Source organism: Lathamus discolor, chromosome 1, assembly GCF_037157495.1.
Source record: "Lathamus discolor isolate bLatDis1 chromosome 1, bLatDis1.hap1, whole genome shotgun sequence".
NCBI lineage: Eukaryota > Metazoa > Chordata > Aves > Psittaciformes > Psittacidae > Lathamus > Lathamus discolor.
The window spans coordinates 152566957-152583694 of NC_088884.1; the positions used below are offsets into that span (position 1 = coordinate 152566957).

The 16738-nt window shown below is 48.7% G+C and overlaps 1 protein-coding gene across 2 annotated transcripts in view; it reads right to left on the reverse strand.

The window, feature by feature from the left end:
* The window catches only part of CRMP1 (collapsin response mediator protein 1), a 52138-nt gene extending 35667 nt beyond the window's left edge, over positions 1-16471 (reverse strand). Inside the window, exons 1-2 of one of the 2 annotated variants that reach the window (XM_065659602.1) lie at positions 15919-16471; positions 515-603 (exon numbers count right to left, since the gene is read on the reverse strand). In XM_065659602.1, coding sequence (XP_065515674.1) covers positions 515-603; positions 15919-16290 — 461 coding nt within the window. In that variant the 5' untranslated portion in view covers positions 16291-16471. Of the gene's footprint in view, positions 1-514; positions 604-13343; positions 13711-15918 lie in introns of those variants that run through there. The other variant, XM_065659612.1, reaches the window with a different exon arrangement.
* Between the last annotated feature and the right edge of the window lie 267 nt (positions 16472-16738).

Consider the following 16738-nt stretch of genomic DNA (forward strand, 5'->3'; position numbering starts at 1 on the left):
AGGGAAGAAAAGGGGCATATGAGCAATGCATAACATGTTGTAGGAACAAAATTTGCTACGCTTTAGTATTAACCAGGAGTAGGTCCCCATTAGCACTGTGTAACATGCGGCATATTTCTGTGCCATATAATCCTTTAGAGCACGGCTGCATTTGCCCTATTTAGGTATGGGGAAAAAAAGCTCTAATGAGCCTTCTGTCATACATGAACTCAAAAAATACCCATTGACCTTAACATTCCTTCTCGTGTTGACAGAGTTTACTTGCCTTGACTGTTTGGAAGAAACTAGGATTGAATCTGTTTGCAAATTAAATACCTTCTTACAGTAAAGACATTTTCTATTTATCTAATCTTAGTGAAGATAAAATGGCAGAATTTCATAATTAAACACTCCTCTATTATGGCCTCGCATCTAGAGGTAACCCAGATGCTGGATGCAAGATTTCAGGTCAAGAAATCACAGCAGTCTATACTAACAGGCATGCAAAAAAGGTTCAGTATTTTAAGAAACCAACTTTATAAGTCCATCTTCGAGGTATAAGTCTGCATAGAAGGAGTGGTCATCATTGATAATTCTTCCACCTTTAATGAGTAGTCGGTCACTCTGGGAGGAAAAAAAAGAAAAAATATGGGTTTGTTGAAATAAATAAACATAATAATGCATTGGTGATATCAAATAGGTCCTACCGCATGCTTTCATTGGTCTCTCCTCAAGTGGCTACACTGCTTCCAAAATATACATTTTATAGAAAGCAAATGTTACCACCTCATATTTATTCCTGAGAGCCAGTATTTGAATTCTTTCATTGAAGAAGTCATACTGGAAATGCCAGCACCCTACCACCTACCTAGAGACAGGGAAATTCTGTAAGTTCACTACTGGGCCGGTTTTGGCTGTGATACAGTTTATTTTCTTCATAGTAGCTAGTATGGGCTGGTTTGGATTTGTGTTGGAAACAGTGTTGATAATTCAGGGATTATTTTTGTTACTGCTGAGCAGTGCTTACATAGGGCCAAAGCCTTTTCTGCTCCTCACACCACCCCACCAGCGAGCAGGTTGAGGGTGCACAAGGAGCTGGGAGGGGACACAACCGGGACAGCTGATCCCAACTGACCCAAGGGATATCCTGTGCCATATGGCGTCATGCTCAGCATATAAAATTCAGGGGCCGGTTGGAGGGAGCTGCTGCTGGGTGACTGGCTGGGTATCGGTTGTTTGGTGGTGAGCAATTGTTTTCATTTGCATCACTTGCCTTTCCTGGGCTTTATCTCTCTCTTTGTTATTTGTCTATAATTACATCATTATCATCATTATTATCACTATTGTAATATTTCAGCTGTTAAACTTTATCTCAACCCACAAGTTTTTTCACTTTTACCCTTCCAAATATCATCCCCCACCCCACTGGGGGGAATGAGCAAGTGGGGCACTTGCCAACTGGGGTTAAACTGCGAGAAGTATGTAATACTTTTGGAAAGACTTTCGCCAAGTGACTCTGAATGCTGGAAAACCCTAAAGCAGCCAGATCTTTCTTTTCCCATTCAGATATATACATAAAAAAACATTTATTGTAAATTATTTCCTTGGTTCACCACACAATAACTCAGAATCTCCATTGTGTCCATGTTTATACTCCTCACTCCAGACTCAGTTCCTGATTTAATCGTAGGATGATTCACACGCACGTCTCAAGTTCCCGGGTTAGAGAACAATTAAACAAGTTGGTATGCTTCTTCACCTACAAAAGCAGGACAACAATATAGACCTTCTAAAACTGAACTGGCTAAAAAGTGCTAAGGCAGAGCTAGGAGTGTTACAACAACCTCTCGCCAATGTAACTTCTCAGTTCCATGTTGCATATTTACTTTTTAGCCTGTTCTTGAAAAGATTTGCAGGTTCAAAGCCTCTATGATTCCAGAAAGGCAAAAAGGGAGGAACAGATATTTTAAGAGGAGAAAGAAAGGGTAAAAGATATCTTAAATATAATGCTTGACAAAAGAGTATGCACACAGAAGGTGTAAGGCTTTTCTCCATGTGCTGCAGCAGGGAATTGACCTTGCAGGGGACCAAGGCACAGAACCACAATGGAATATGTCCCCATGACCTGCCTCAGGTGTTGGTACCCTCTCATTAAAGGACGGAGATGAATGCAAGTCTATCTTTCATCCAGTCCCTCAGTCTGGAATTTGCCAGAGCAGGCTCCCTGTTTTCTCCCCAGCCTCTCTACTATCACTTATAATTGCAGGACTTGTGAATCAGCAGCCTCTATAGTAATAAGTTATTCTGCCAGATGCTGGCACTTGCATCTCCTCAGCATGTTGATTTACTACACAGCTGACCTCAGAGACCACCATCTTGTGAGCTCTTTTTGAGCTTGTTCATCCGCCTTCCTAAACATTAACATTAAATAGGCAAGAGCCTATTGATACGAGCAGGGAACATCACCAGAACGTTGCATCTGTCACTGATAATGAGTCAAAAAATCTGCACGTTCATCAAGATGCTTTACATTTTATTTCTTTCAAAACAGCAGAAGATGCATGAAATAGAAGCAAAAGCTGGGAAAATAACACATAGAGAATAAATAAAGCAGTAGTACAACCCCAGAAAAATAACTGCAGACATAAGGATTTCATATTTTTTTATATACTTGTACATATGTAAGTGTGCAAAACGAGTAGTAGTGTAATCTGAAACTAAAAAGGATACAAATACAGTTTCAAGAAAGCACTCTACTATATGAGTCACCCATTAAATGAAGCCACAGTTACACTTCATAAAGTACTAACGAATGCTTAGCTAAAGTCTTGTCTTCTTCAGAATTCCAGAGCGTCTAAGAAATTCTGGTGAAGAAAGAAACCGCACTTTATGGATACTTTAAATGACCTAATTCTTGACACCTTCCCATGCAAAACTGTTGCAAAAGGGAGCATGTCCTGCACTTGAACTGGCCTGTGGCTAAGATTGCCCCCAGCCAGGAACGGGGAGCCATGGGAGACAAGCTGACCAAAAAAACCACAGTTTTGGTTCTCCCCAGGTAGCCTGCCAAGCCATTAGGGAGGGTGACACGGAGCCTTGCCCAGCTTTCATCAGCACCTGATAGATGTGGGAACATCTCCGACACACATTTCCATCCCAGCAAATCAGCAAATTCAGAAGTAAAAGGGTTTTACTGGAACTTGTCCCAGCCAGCTCAAGCTGCCAGTGTGCCTGTAGGATGCATTACAGATCACTGCAAGCCAGGAGCACAAAGCACAGTGCCTTTACACAGGTGATGCTGATGGGCACAGGCAACCCTCATGAGGTTCCAGAGCCATGTGGGCACCCGAGCAGCACGCTGTGCCCAAGCACACAGACAATACCTCCTGTACCCTACTCTGGACCAGGAGTGGCCTGTCCTTAGCCAAAGCACTGTAACACACACCTGTGTGCACCTAAACACACAGAGGCATTTCCATGAACACACTGAAGAACTGCACAAACACAACTGAGCAGGGAGCCATGGGTTAAGGTTGACAAGATATTTCCTATATTCTTCATGAAATAAACTTTCACTCAAACCCTTGGTCAGCATCTGAGCATTCATTCCCTCCCACAGCCTTAGCATAAGCTTCAAGGACAGGCACAGCCCTGGCCTGAAGGCAAAGGGACAGTGGCCACCACCCTGCACCACTGCCACCCACAGATGCCTGGGTGCTGCTGCACTGATTTAGGTCACTGGTACTTGCTGCAGTGAAATCCGGGACAGAAATCTGGGCGCACACAGGGTCTGTGATGTAGGTTAGCCTCGCCACGCATGCAGTCCAGCTGTACATGGTCAGGGGCCATTTGTTATTTAAGGGGCCTGATGTCAGGCAGGTTGCTTGCAGTTTTTCTTACCAAGTGCCAATTGTCCAGGAAAACTAGGCAACAAAGTCCTCTTCTACCTGGACAATGTTCCAGGCTGAGGAACAGCCATGCTCTGTAGCACCCTGGGGAAAGTAGGGTAGATGGAGGGAGAAGTGGCGTGAAGCTGATGAATTAATCACACAGTGCTGGCCTATACTTCCCCTTCCCAGTTGTAAACCCCTCCAGGCAAGACGTTTTCTTTGCCTAGCTCTCAATTGTACCCTCAGCCACTTGGGGTGACCTTCAATTGCTCTCACAATGCAAATAACGTGCTCATTACTCAGGAGGTGACAATAGCATAAGCCTTTATAGGGTGGCTGCCACCTTGCTACCCAGCTAACAGATGTCTCAGGCACGGGTGCCCTGCCTGCTGAGCCTTAAGGGCTCCATACCAAGTTTTCAGCGCATTGCCTGGCACAAGGAGCTGCCAGCCCAACTCTTCTCTCCAGCCTGCCAAGGACAGACAGCAGGAACATGGCAAAACAGAGAGAGGGTATTATATTGAACATATAAATTGAGCAATTCATTAAGTGCCAAGATTCAAGGAGAAAAAAAAGACAAAACTGCTCTCATTGATGTGGGAGGTGCAGAAAGGCACTGTAGATCCGTACCACTGCTCAGCATTCACTGCGGGAGGTGGGAGACGAGGTGATTCTCCTCCACCCATCACTGCTGCAATGATGCGACCGCATCGATGCAATGTGTTTGCTTCCAGGTTTTGTGCCTGGCTGTGACACAGAATCAGTACAGCAACGATGCTTATCTTCTGTCTCCCTGCAGCTCCATTTTATCATCTCTGTGGCACCTCCCGGCTCAGCTCGCTGCTGAGTATGATACAGCTATTCCTACTATCCACAGCTCCCCACCTTCAAACCCTCCGCACTGCTTTCCTGGTGATTTTTTGCTAATCACACTCTAGCTTCTCCTGCTTAGCCTGGCAGCAAAGCCACAGAGCTTAGTCTGTGACATGACAGCAATTTTCATGGCAGCAGGAGGAGATGCCACAAGCTCAGCATCATTTGCTGCAGGAGGAGGGGCCGGCTGCTCAGACACGAGGCGGTGGCTTTGCTCTCTTACAACTATTGTTTGCGTTGCAGTACAAGCAACACGAAACATCTGTAAGCTGGTGAATGGGACAATTTGTTCAAATTGCCTGTTTTGCTGTTTTTTTTAAATGAGCTTGGCTCAGCTCTTTTGAAGCATGTCCATATTTTCAGACACTCCCAGCGGTAAGAGGCCAGCAGAGACAAGCAGTGTCTGCATCAACCTGCCGAATAACGAGCCTTATGCCTGCTGCGGTCCCCAGTTCTGCAGCGGGCTCTGCACAACGACAAGTGAAGTCAAATTCCCTTGGACAGTAATTCACTCTGCTCTGGGTTATTTGAAAATATGATCCAAACGTTAGAGTAGGCACAATTGCAAAGAAATGTAAAACTTGCCTTTCTTCATTCACCTACTCCACTCACAGCTAGAGAAACCTAAAAACACTACAAAATTCAAACACATCTTTTATACATGCAGTTTTCAGTCTGCTTGTGGAACTACTAAAAACCACAGAAGCAGAAGAAATAAAACTGCCATCTTCTGACATAAGATTTACCAGGAAAGTATTATCTCAAATTGGTGAGGCATGTCAAAATACAACGCAGCACAAATTATAGCAAACCATACACTTCTCTACAGTATCTATACCCATGGTACTGCACTTGCAGACACCTTTCAGAGAAAACCACACCTCTATCATACAAAATGGAGTTTAGGAAAAAAAAAACACAAACATAAAAGGAAGAATTATGCCATTATGTATTCTAACCATACAAAAACATTCAAAGATATTTCAATAGCAGGGTTTTCATCAAATAACAACATCTGTCCAGACTGCAATTCCAGTACATGCTATTACATTCTTATTTTAGTTCCACAAATGCAATGTCTACCTATTACATCTTCATCTCCAAATCAGGTAAATCATATCTTTTTAGCTGTTAACAGTTTGCTTTACAATTTATCTGCAATTAACTTCATGTAACATAACCAGCATGTGGGTCTAAGCGCTGCTTCATTCTCGGATTTGGGCTTTTATAAGTGCTGCATTGCAGCTGTCGTCAACTGAAAAAGTCTTTGCACACTCTTAGTCCCAGATTTTCCAGGCCTAAAGAAGGAGGAAACACTCAGCAGTGATTTCAACCTTTGCATAATTCTAAGGACTTACTAGAATATACCATTGTCCTTACATCTCCAGAGCAACAATGGCTGTATTCTTTAAAATCCAGATTTGTCAATGCCTCTGAGTATCACTAAGGATTTTATGCAAAATAGCCATTTGAAAACAGTGTAAGTTCCAAATCCACCTATATTTCCAGTTCTCTGGTTTAAAAGACATCAGATTAAATGCAACAGACATAAGAAGGCATTAAGACTACATTATCACACTTGCTGCTAAAATATTCATCTTTACTTTTTTGAGAGGCAGGATCCTTTGTTGCTAAGGCTTTAAGATGTCCACTGCAAGTTACAAAAGACACAGCATCCCCAATTTACATGGAAAGTTCAAAAGACGCAGGCTGATATTTGTGCTTTCCTCGATTATCCAAATCTTCACAAGTAGACTATTTGCAAGGAAGCAGCTTCTCAGAGGCAAAAGTCGCACTGCAAACAATGGAGGGAGACACTTGGAGCTCCTCTGTGCTTCCGCGCATTCCTTACTGCAGAGTTATTTCCCACAATATACAAGAGGTTTATTTTATATACATATATTTGGTTGTCTCTTGTCAGAGCTGGTCAGATTCAGAACCAGTTATGATACAGTACAGTTAAATTACCTTGCTGTTAGCAAAGTACTTACAACTAAGAAACATTTTTAAACATAATGGCAAAAGAAGAAAGACATCCTTCCCAAGAGGAATTCTTGCTTAAAATCCTTTCATAAGGATCAAAGAGCTGAAAATGGGATTTCATGAAGTACTGTCTGCTGATAAAAGATCAGCATTTAATCAGCACTATCCTTCCTTTTGAATTTCATCTCTGGGTTACCCTCCATATGAAGTAATTTTTAGCTAGGGTGATCCCTCAATCAGCTAGTGGAAACACTCAATCCTTGAGGCATCATTTCCGATATGCCACTAAAGGAGAATCCTGCTTTTATGGTCCTTTTCTTAACAAATACACTCCAGTATATGGCAATTCATTTAGGAAGGATTATGTTGATTGCAGTAATATTATATCTTGGTCTGTAGCCAATGTATTCATTCATCTTCATTCATTTAAAAGATCTGATCTTCTTTTGTTTCCTCTTTGGAGACCTGACTTTCTATTCAGCTAGCAATTTCATTCCTTAATCACACAGTCTAAAAGGGCTACCCTACATCTACTAACTCCATGGGGATTTCCTGACTGTAAATGTCATCTTTGCTTTGCTTTTAGAAGGGAAGCACAACAAACATCTTACTGATGACAACACTCATTGGCATCAGCAGGGGTTTCACCTAAGTATGGGCTGGAGGGATGATCCCATTGCATTGTATGCTGCTATAGCCACCTCTTGGGTTACACACAGGTTACGTCAATTAGAGCTGATCTCAAAATCCCAGCAAGACATTCACTGGAGAGGTTAAACTTGGGAAAAAAATAGCAGCAACTGACAGCATGGCTGCTGCTGTGTGCCAATGAACTGAAGATGTGTTTAAGTTCTAGTCAGAAACCCACATCAGGTTACTGGGACACATCAGCCTTGGCACCAGTCACTGTCAAAATCCAGCTAAGCCCCTATGGAATCCCTTCTCTGACAGAGGAGAGGGATGCAAGGGAAACATAATGGTAGAAAATGCCCTTTAATATGATGGTAGCAATGGTACTTCATGATCAAATACATACGGTAGACACAGATGCACTCATGTTGCCTCATTTACCTGCTTCTCCTGCAAGTCATATCAAGTTGTGATGCTTGCTGTTTCACCTTACATGGTATCAGGACTGGCTCGTGAGCGACTCTTCCAAAGTCTCTTAGCTCTGATCATGGCTCTTTCAGCCAGCCATACGCACGGTGGGCAAGGGCTGAGGCCTTAAAGCTCGTCAGGACATGCACTACAGATTGGCACTTTTATCTTGTGACAAGTGCATCAAGCAACAAGCAAAAGTAGTCCCAGAGTATCTCTGTCCCAGGGATGATGCCAGCATCTTTACATGTAGCAAGATTAGAAACCCACAAATTATTTTGCTGCTACTTCTGTTCCACCTCTCTCGTAAGTACAAAAGGAGCAGGAAATTTATCCCAACTAACTGTTACAGTGCCCAAGGGCTTCACAAGCCAGCAGGGTCTCCTGGATCCTACAAACAAAAATGAAGATTCTCCCTTTTACCACATATATAAACCTGCTTAAAAAAGAAATGGCAGCAAAGCAGAAAACAGACCCTGACATCTTGCCAGGAAAGTGGCTCACTGGCAGTGGTTGCTCTCAGCACTTTTAAGAAGGAGATTCAGACAACCACCTCACCGCATCAGTTGTCTTCCCAGACAGCCACTGTCCCCTATCCAAACCTGCCCAGCTTCCAGCAAAATACAGCTCAGCTCCGCACCGTGGAACCAGCTCTGGCACTGAACACGCTGATGTCTTGCTGCTGAGGGCACTGACTGGTGAACTTGCTGTGGCAGTTAAAGAAATCACTGCTCCAAACCCTTCTTTCTGGCCTGCTGCCAAAGGTTCCAGTCTCCATAGAAATGTCCCCAGAAGGCCCTATTCTCAATGCAATTTTAGACACCAGATGGAAGTGACCACTTTTTCTCTGTAGAAAAAGGAAAGGAAAAGATGTACCACAGGATCACAGAAATGGTGGTTGGAAGTCCAGCAACTTCTACTGAAGCAGCTAAAGCACATCTGGAGCTGCCAGCTTCAAGTCCAGTCCACTACGCAATATGAACTCATAAAAGTTCATTGACAAACAAGTAAACTGGGGGGGGGGGGGGGGGGGGGGGGCAGGCAAGCCTATTACAGAGCTACAGATGGGGAAATGTAACCCTGAGTATTAAGCAAATACTCAAGAGTAAGAAAAGGGATGCAGAAGCCCCAGGCCTTCATGTTTTAAAGCAGGACAAAAAGTGCTGTCCAAACCAGTGCAAATCTTGTGCCAGCTGCAGAATAACAATGTGGGACATTGTTCCCATGCCCAGCATTCAGTAGGCTGTTCAAAAACTTTTGGCAAGTCACGCACCAATCTGTGCATAGCTTCGCATTGTTAAACAAAGGTGTGCAGAAAAAAAACACGGTGAGGGGAGATATGCAACAGATCCAAACCTAGATGAGGACTTTGGTTCCCGTTCTTGCATCTGTAGCACATGACCCCCCGGTATGCAAAGTGAACTAGCTGGCAGCTCTTGCACTGCCATTGTCTCACACCAGAACACCTCACATTACCCTATTTGCCCAGGGCAAAGAGAAAGTTTCTGTCTTGACCCTCAATAGTCAGCTTAAGACCAGTGTCTCGCACAGAACTCCAGACAAATGCATTTTTTCTCCAAGTATTCTGCCATCTTCAACCGAAGTCTATTTATTTCTCAGCTCTCCTCACATCAATCAACTCAAAAGGCTACAACTAAAATTATTCCCTGTGCCCACTCCTCTGAATTCCTTCAGCCTCTCTTCATTTCTCTGCATCTGCTTCTTTTGCTCATCTCATGCCAGATCTTCTCTTTACTTGCTAAACTCAATAGTGAAATCCTTCCTCTGTAACACCACATTCTTAAGCTCTCTGTCTCCCCATGCCTTACAGTCTGCCAGCTCAGGACCAGCAGCTCCTTCCCCCATTCAGACGCCAACCCTTGGACCATTCCCAGGAATATTATTCCATTTTCTAAGAGATTTGGACACCATTTGCCTCTTCCATGTTCCTCTCTGCATTTGCTTTAGTGACTAGCTACTCTCCTTTTGCTCAGTAGAGTTGTCTTCACACCTCCTCTTCACTGAGCTCCCACTGATCATGTTTTAATGGTTGCAATCGCTACTGGAACAAACAAATCTTGTACCAGACATTTCACACACCACATGCCTTTTTTAAACCGTGCTCTGTATATACTGCAATTTTGAGTTCATCTGCAGGCAGGCCTTGCTTGGAAAGTGCCGAGCCCTACCAAAACACAGAAGCCAAAAGAATTCCCAACAGATATTTCAGTGTCATCATCTCCATTGATTCCCTGTAACATACTGCACATGAGTGGAATAACCATGTTAAAAGCAATGGGGGGGGGGGGGGGGGGGATGGATGTACCTGGAAAATCTGGTCTGTGTGAGAGCATGCCTACACAACTGAAGCATGAAAGATTGCCACCTCATGCAGAAAGACACCTCAGCAATGGATGGTAGTGGCTGGCTGTACTACAGAGGCAGAGAAACGTGCTCCTGCAGATGCATTCTTGGCCATCCTCACATTATGCAAACCCTGTTCCATCCTGAACCAGGGGAGTAAGAACCCCCAAGAACTTCAGCACAGTGCAGAGGACATGACTGAAGTGCTTACACTTACTGGTTCAGTGCATCTCTATTTTACATCACCCAAAGACTGGTCTGGTGCTCCAAACACAGAGGTCTTTCCTGCAGTAGTTACAGCAACAGGAACTGTTTCCCCAGTCCGACTCACAACTGAATGGCACCTTACACTGGAGCAGCGTTAGTGCTCAGCTAACAACAGCAAGCCTGGATGCTGCACAGGATGCTGCAAAGGGCAGCAGGAAAGTCACAAACAGAATAAATCATGCAAGAAGCATGAATTTTCAGGGGCCTGTCTGCAACAGTGTCTCTACTGTCCTAGATACTTTGAGGAGAAAGGGGAGAAGGGAAGGGAGGAATAAAGCTGCTTCAGAGAAAAAGGGTGAAGAGGGTGTCAGTCAGGCGCTGCTAATAGTCTGAAGGAGGCAGGAGGCAAGGCATGGTCAGACAAAGAACAAGGATGCAGTTATCCCCACATGCACCATGGGGAGTAACCCAGAAAGGACACCACGGGGCTGTCTTCCCAAAAGTGGTATCAGCTCCCACACTGATAAGAGCTGAAACCAGCCTCTGCGTCTTCCTTCATGAAGTTCCTGATGATGCAGACCTGACCCTGGAGGGCAATTCTGGCCAGGCACTGACTGCAGGTAGTGCCTGGGGATGCTGTGGCAGGATGCTGGGTGCTGTTCTCCTTCTGTGCTCAGGATAGCTTCTGGCCCCATGCAAGGAACACAGGCTTGGGATGGGAAAATCCACAGCAAAGTAATCACACAAAGGACACTGGCAAAATGAGTTTCTCACCATTTCAATTAATCCAGGAGCTCGTGTAGCTCAAAATAGCAGGAGGGTGTATGTTAAACACAGTAACAAATGACATTTGTATATGATATCATCACTGCTGTTGTTGCATAACTTTACAGAGCTATCACATTTCCATAGAACCCAGAAGGCTTGAAGCTCCAATATATTTCCTTAGTGACAGGATTCAACATCTAATTTATTATACTGGAACAGGGCTTCAGAAGATAAACGCAGAGAGACCTGGGGGGCTCTTGTGGGATGGGCAGTGTGTACAAGGTATAGCACAAAGTGTCTGATTTGCTTTTGCTGGGTGGAAAGAAGGGTCAGAAGCACAAAACAGTAAAATATAAAAGGCAGCCAAGACCTGATGCCTGCCAACTTCACTAATGTTAATTTATGCCTTTGATTTGGTCACAAAACTCAACACTAGCATTGATGAATATTCATTTATAGAGGCTTCAACACATCCCTTTTCAAAGGGAACAGGCTGAGGTTTGGGCTTTCTTTTTCCCAGCAACCTTCTCACCAGCACAGAGAAGGAAAATTGTGAGAAGTGAAGAAATTAAAACGAACTGTTGATTCCAATGAAACACTTGGAATTCTTCCAGTTTCTTCTTTTACTCCAAATTGGAGAACAAACAACTAGCTATGGGTGGGAACCTGTTACACACCAGCTCGAAACGAAGGTTGAGCTGCGCACAAAGCACCTGACACCCAGAGGGCAGAGAGAGTCTGCCCCCACCCAGGGGTACACCGAGTCACGCGATGCACTGAGGATGAAGGCGAGGGGAGACATCGCCCAAAGAGCCACTGCAACACCCAGGCTCAGCCTCACCACCACACACTGCTGCCTGTTGATAGCGGAAAACTGCATAAATGCAGCACTTTGGTATCATGAAACTGCTTATGGAAGGAGTTTTCCTCCTGACCAAGTATGCTGGCTAACGGATTGGGATTTCAATATCGAGGAAACCGCAGGGTTTTCTTGAGGATTAACAAGGTACAACCCTTGTACCGCTGGCTCAAATAATGCCTTTAACCATCAGGTTTGCTCCGGAAGCTGCCACACCCACCCATCACCTCACTCCAGCTGCCGAAACTTGCCCTGCGCCTGGCACCTCACAGTGCCAGCTTTTCCTGGGCAAGCTCCGTGAACCCAAGCCTCCCTGGGCTCACTCCACTTCCTCACTCATCTCTGCCCACACAGCAGCAGTGACCCCATCACCCACTAATCCAGCCCCCCAAGAGGACAGTAGGCACCAGTGTTTGGGAAAACCTGCGGGTGACCAAACTCCAGGGAAGGTTTTCCTGAAGCCCTGCTCCCCTCCAGCTCTGCCTGATCTTTATCCACCCCCTGTGGATCCCGTGTATCTAGGGAAACATCATACTGAAGCAAAGGACCCACATCCTCTCTTCCTGGCACAGAAAGCACACTCTATTGTAGTACTGCTCGGGGATAAAAGCATCTAGCGGGAGGCAGGCACAGCTAGGAAAAGGATGGTTATGATTAACTCTTTGACTCCTGATCCCTACCATGGCTGATGTATTAATAGCGCGCAGAGGTGTTGGTGCTGGCATCATGGCGCTCTTTGATTTTCTACGCTCCCACCCCTCCCGTTTCCCCCCCCCCCGCTATTTCTCCGCATCCCCAGCCCGGCCCGGCTGCCGGGGGGCGGCGGGGGGCACGTTGTGCTGCGGCTCGTCCCCTCCCTCTTTTGTTCTGCCGAGCCCGGCGGCCGAGCCGCCCCGGGCCCTGCTCCTCGGGGGAAGGACGGCACCCCTGGCCCCGCCGGCCCTTTCCCCCTGCCTCCCGTCCATGCCCCGACCCCAGCCCCGACCCCAGGCTCTGCCCTCAGCCCACGGCGCTGAGCCCCGGCTGTGCGGAGGGCGAGGAAAGGGAAAAGATAAATAACATAGAAAAATAAAATTATATATACATATATGTATATAAATAAACCGCAAAATCACTGCCATCCCGGAGCTCCAGCAGGAGGAGGAGAGGGCACCGTTGTCCGTACCCGTCCACGCAGTGGAGCCCCGGCCCCGCATCCCGGGTCCCCGCCGCCACCCGCGGGGCACTGCGCGGCCGCGGCCGCTGCGCTCCCGCCTCACGCCCTTCCCTGCCCGTGAACAAAGGACCGAGGGCAGCGGCAGCTGCGTGCCGGGCCCGCTTACCGTTATATGGGGGATGCTCTTCTTGCCCTGGTAAGACATGTCGGCTCTCGCTAGCGCCGGGCGCACGCCACACACCCCGAGGAGCGAGCCGAGCCCGACGGGAAAATATCGGAGGTAATGAGAGGAATAATAATTGAGAGCGCGATGGGGTGATGGGGCGGGGCGGGGGAGCCCCGGCAGTGCTGGGTAATGGAGGCAAAGTTTCCTCGCCCGGAGCAAGGGGAGCCAGGCAAACCCGGCACCTTTTTTTCCGGCTGCAATGAAACAGGGACGCGGCTCCCGGGGGGGTCGGCGAGCGCTGCCTCTCCCGGCAGCAGCAGCGCCCTCCCGGCTGCAGGTCGGAGCAGGATTCGCTCAGCTCAACCCAGGAAGCGCTTCCTTCCCTCCTGTCCCCCACCCCTGCCGCCTCGGCCCCCCTTCCCAGCCCATCAATCCAGCCGGAGCCTCCCTCCCTCCCTCCCGCAGCGGCGCTGGGAAACACCGCCCCCCCCCAGCTCCGCCACCGCCCCGCCGCACGCGCAGGTCACCGGCGGGGTCCCGCGGGTGCGAATCGGGGGAGTAACCCTCGGCTGTGGGTCCTACTGCGCAGTACATGGTAATGGCACTGCCTGCTCTGTCCCTGTGCCTCTGACCCTGATGGCACTGCCCGGCTCTGTCCCCATCGCAGTGCCTGCTCTGACCCCGTGGCACTGCACTGCTCTGTCCCCAGATGGCAGTGCCTGCTCTGTCCACACCGACGGCTCTGACCACAACAGCACTGCTCTGCTCTGCTCTCCTTGTCACTGTCCCAGTGCCACTCCCTGCCCTGCCCTGCGCCCAGGGAGGCTGTTGGTGATGGCATAGACCAGTGCAGCCTGGCGATCCCAGATGGATGCTGTGCCAGCAGCAGCTGGAGAGGAAAAGTGGTGAGTTGAAACCCTTCTGCCTCTTCTGACTCACAGGGTGCCTCCCTCCACCCATGGTGGAGGCTCCATGAACAACTGCGGGAAGGGTAAGAGACACTGCAAAGCTGTGCCCAGGTTAATCCCTCCATGACAAGCAGCACACCCACCCCTATGACACACACATAGATGGAAGGTATTTCCCACCCAGCCACATCCCTGACACATCTCCCCTGAAATCACTGTTCAGAGGCTGCAAAAACCTGCAGCCACCACTGCGCAGGGGTCAGGCACGTGGCTCCTGCTCACAGCACGCCTTCCTAAGCCAGTGACCAGATCTTGACAACTTTACCCCAAACCTCCTCCTCACTCCCGTCCACCCCCACCTCTTCCCAGTTCAATCCAGAGCCAGACAACTCAGGAATCACAGTGAGATCCAGAGGTAGAGTACAATGGGCTCACTACCCCTGAGTCCCAGGCTGAACAAGGCAGCAGGGATGACAGGGAGGAGGCATCAGGGATGTCCCAGCAGATAGGGGACTTCAGGGTTCATCATGCCCTCCCACTGCCCAAGATCCTGATAGAAAAGACGCAGGTTCAGGTGAGCTGGGAAAGGGAAGACTGCACTGCAGCTGGCAGCCTCTGAAGGCAACCCTGAGGTTGCTGCAGTGGAGTGGCACCGTCGCAGGCACAGTGTCCCACCAAGCCCTGCCTGCTCACTCCGGTGTTCCACTGCAGTGGGACACTCACCAGGCTGCATGGGAGGCTGCACCCAACTGCAAGCCCAGAGAGGACCAGCACCCCATTCATGCTCAAATTGAGGAAAGAGAAGAGTTGAAACTCCCCTTTTAGCATATGGCAAAACAGAGCATGAGCAGGCTATACAGCCTCCAGGCTGGGTGCTAAGGGTGCATCTAAGCAAGGCCACGACTGCAAGGCCACGTTTCTTCCTAAGGACAAATCTGTGCCAGCCCCTGTTCCCCAGAGAGCCAGCCCCCTGGATCTGCCTCCAGCCTGCTTGCCACCGGCAGGGCTAAGATGGAGAAGCACAGCTGGCAGGGGCTGGCCAGCCCCACCGGCCTCACTTCTTCCTGAAGTCTGCAATAGGAGACCAGGTTGCAGCCCCAGAGGTGCGGAGCCCCCGCGCCAAGGTTTCGGCTGCTCCTCCCGCCCTGCGAGAGACAATAAAAGAGCTGGGGGAGCCGGGACAGAGCCTGGTCTGTGCCTGGGACAGGCCGGAGTTTTCCCTGCCAGCCCAGAAGTGCAGCGGGGGCTGCTTTGTTCCGGGAAGGCACCAAGGGGGCCCGGGCTGCCCTCCAGGCTCTCCGGCATGGGCGGTGTTTTAACGGCAGGGAGGGAAACGAAGAAAACTCATCGCCATCACTTACAAAGGAAAACGATTTCTGAGGTCATCCCCCCACCCCCCACCGCCCCACTAAGCTCAGACAAGTGAGATAGTTTAGGGGCCAGCCGGGCTCCTCCTGTAGCATCACCGTGCAGGGGATGAGGGTCCCCGCCTCCCCGACCTTCCGCTAAGGCGGCCCCCGTCCCCCTGCGCTGGAGAGCAGGGCTCTGCGGCATGGCTCAGTACGGCACGGCTCGGCACGGTACGGTACAGCACAGTACGGTTCGGCACGGCGCGCAGAGACGAGGGCTCTCGCCGCCCCCCCCACCCCGACTCGGTCGCTGCTCACCTGCCCATTGTCCTGGCCCTGCAGCAGCTCCTTCCCCATGGGGTATTTGATCTCCACGCCCGGGGTCTTGTCCTCCCGGTCACCCGGGGAGCTGATGACGGAACCGGAGACCTCGCTGATGTCGCTGGCGGTCTCGCTGTAGTTGTCTCCTCCGTCCAGCATGTCGTGCCGGCTGCCGCTCCGCGGGGTCCGGGACCCCTTCTTCCCCACGCTATAGGCGTCGAAGTCGATGGTTTTGTTCTCGTAGGCCCCCTCCACGGAAGCGAACATCCCCCCGTACTTCTGCCGCGGTGTCTGGGCTGTCGTACCCGGCCTCGCTAGATACACGGGCAGGTCATCTTCTTTATTCCAGTTCCTCTTTCTCTCGGCCATCCTCGCTGTCCGGATCTCTCCCTCCCTCCGTCCCTCCTTCTCTCTCTCTCTCTGCCTCCCACTTCTCTGCACCTTCCACTACCGGGATAGGCTGCTGGTGACCATAAAAATGAATGGATGGATGCAGCAGTGGCAGAGCTGGGTTGGCTGGTGGGATCTTTCCCTTAGGGAGATGCAAACGTTAACCTCCCTCCCTCCCCCACCCACCCCCCGGAAAAAAAAAAAAAAAAAAAAAAAAGAGGAAAAAAAAGAGAGGGGGTGAAGAAAAGACGAGAGAAAGAAAACGAAATAAATCCAAGCGGGTTTTAAAAATAGCCGTGTTAGTAAAGAGCACGTGAAAATAAAGTACAAAGAGCGGAGAGGAGAGGGTGGCAGAGGCAGGTGATTGGAAAGCCCCCGACGAATAGGAAGAGCAGCAGCAATTCCCAGAGCAAGGACCGCAGTGCAC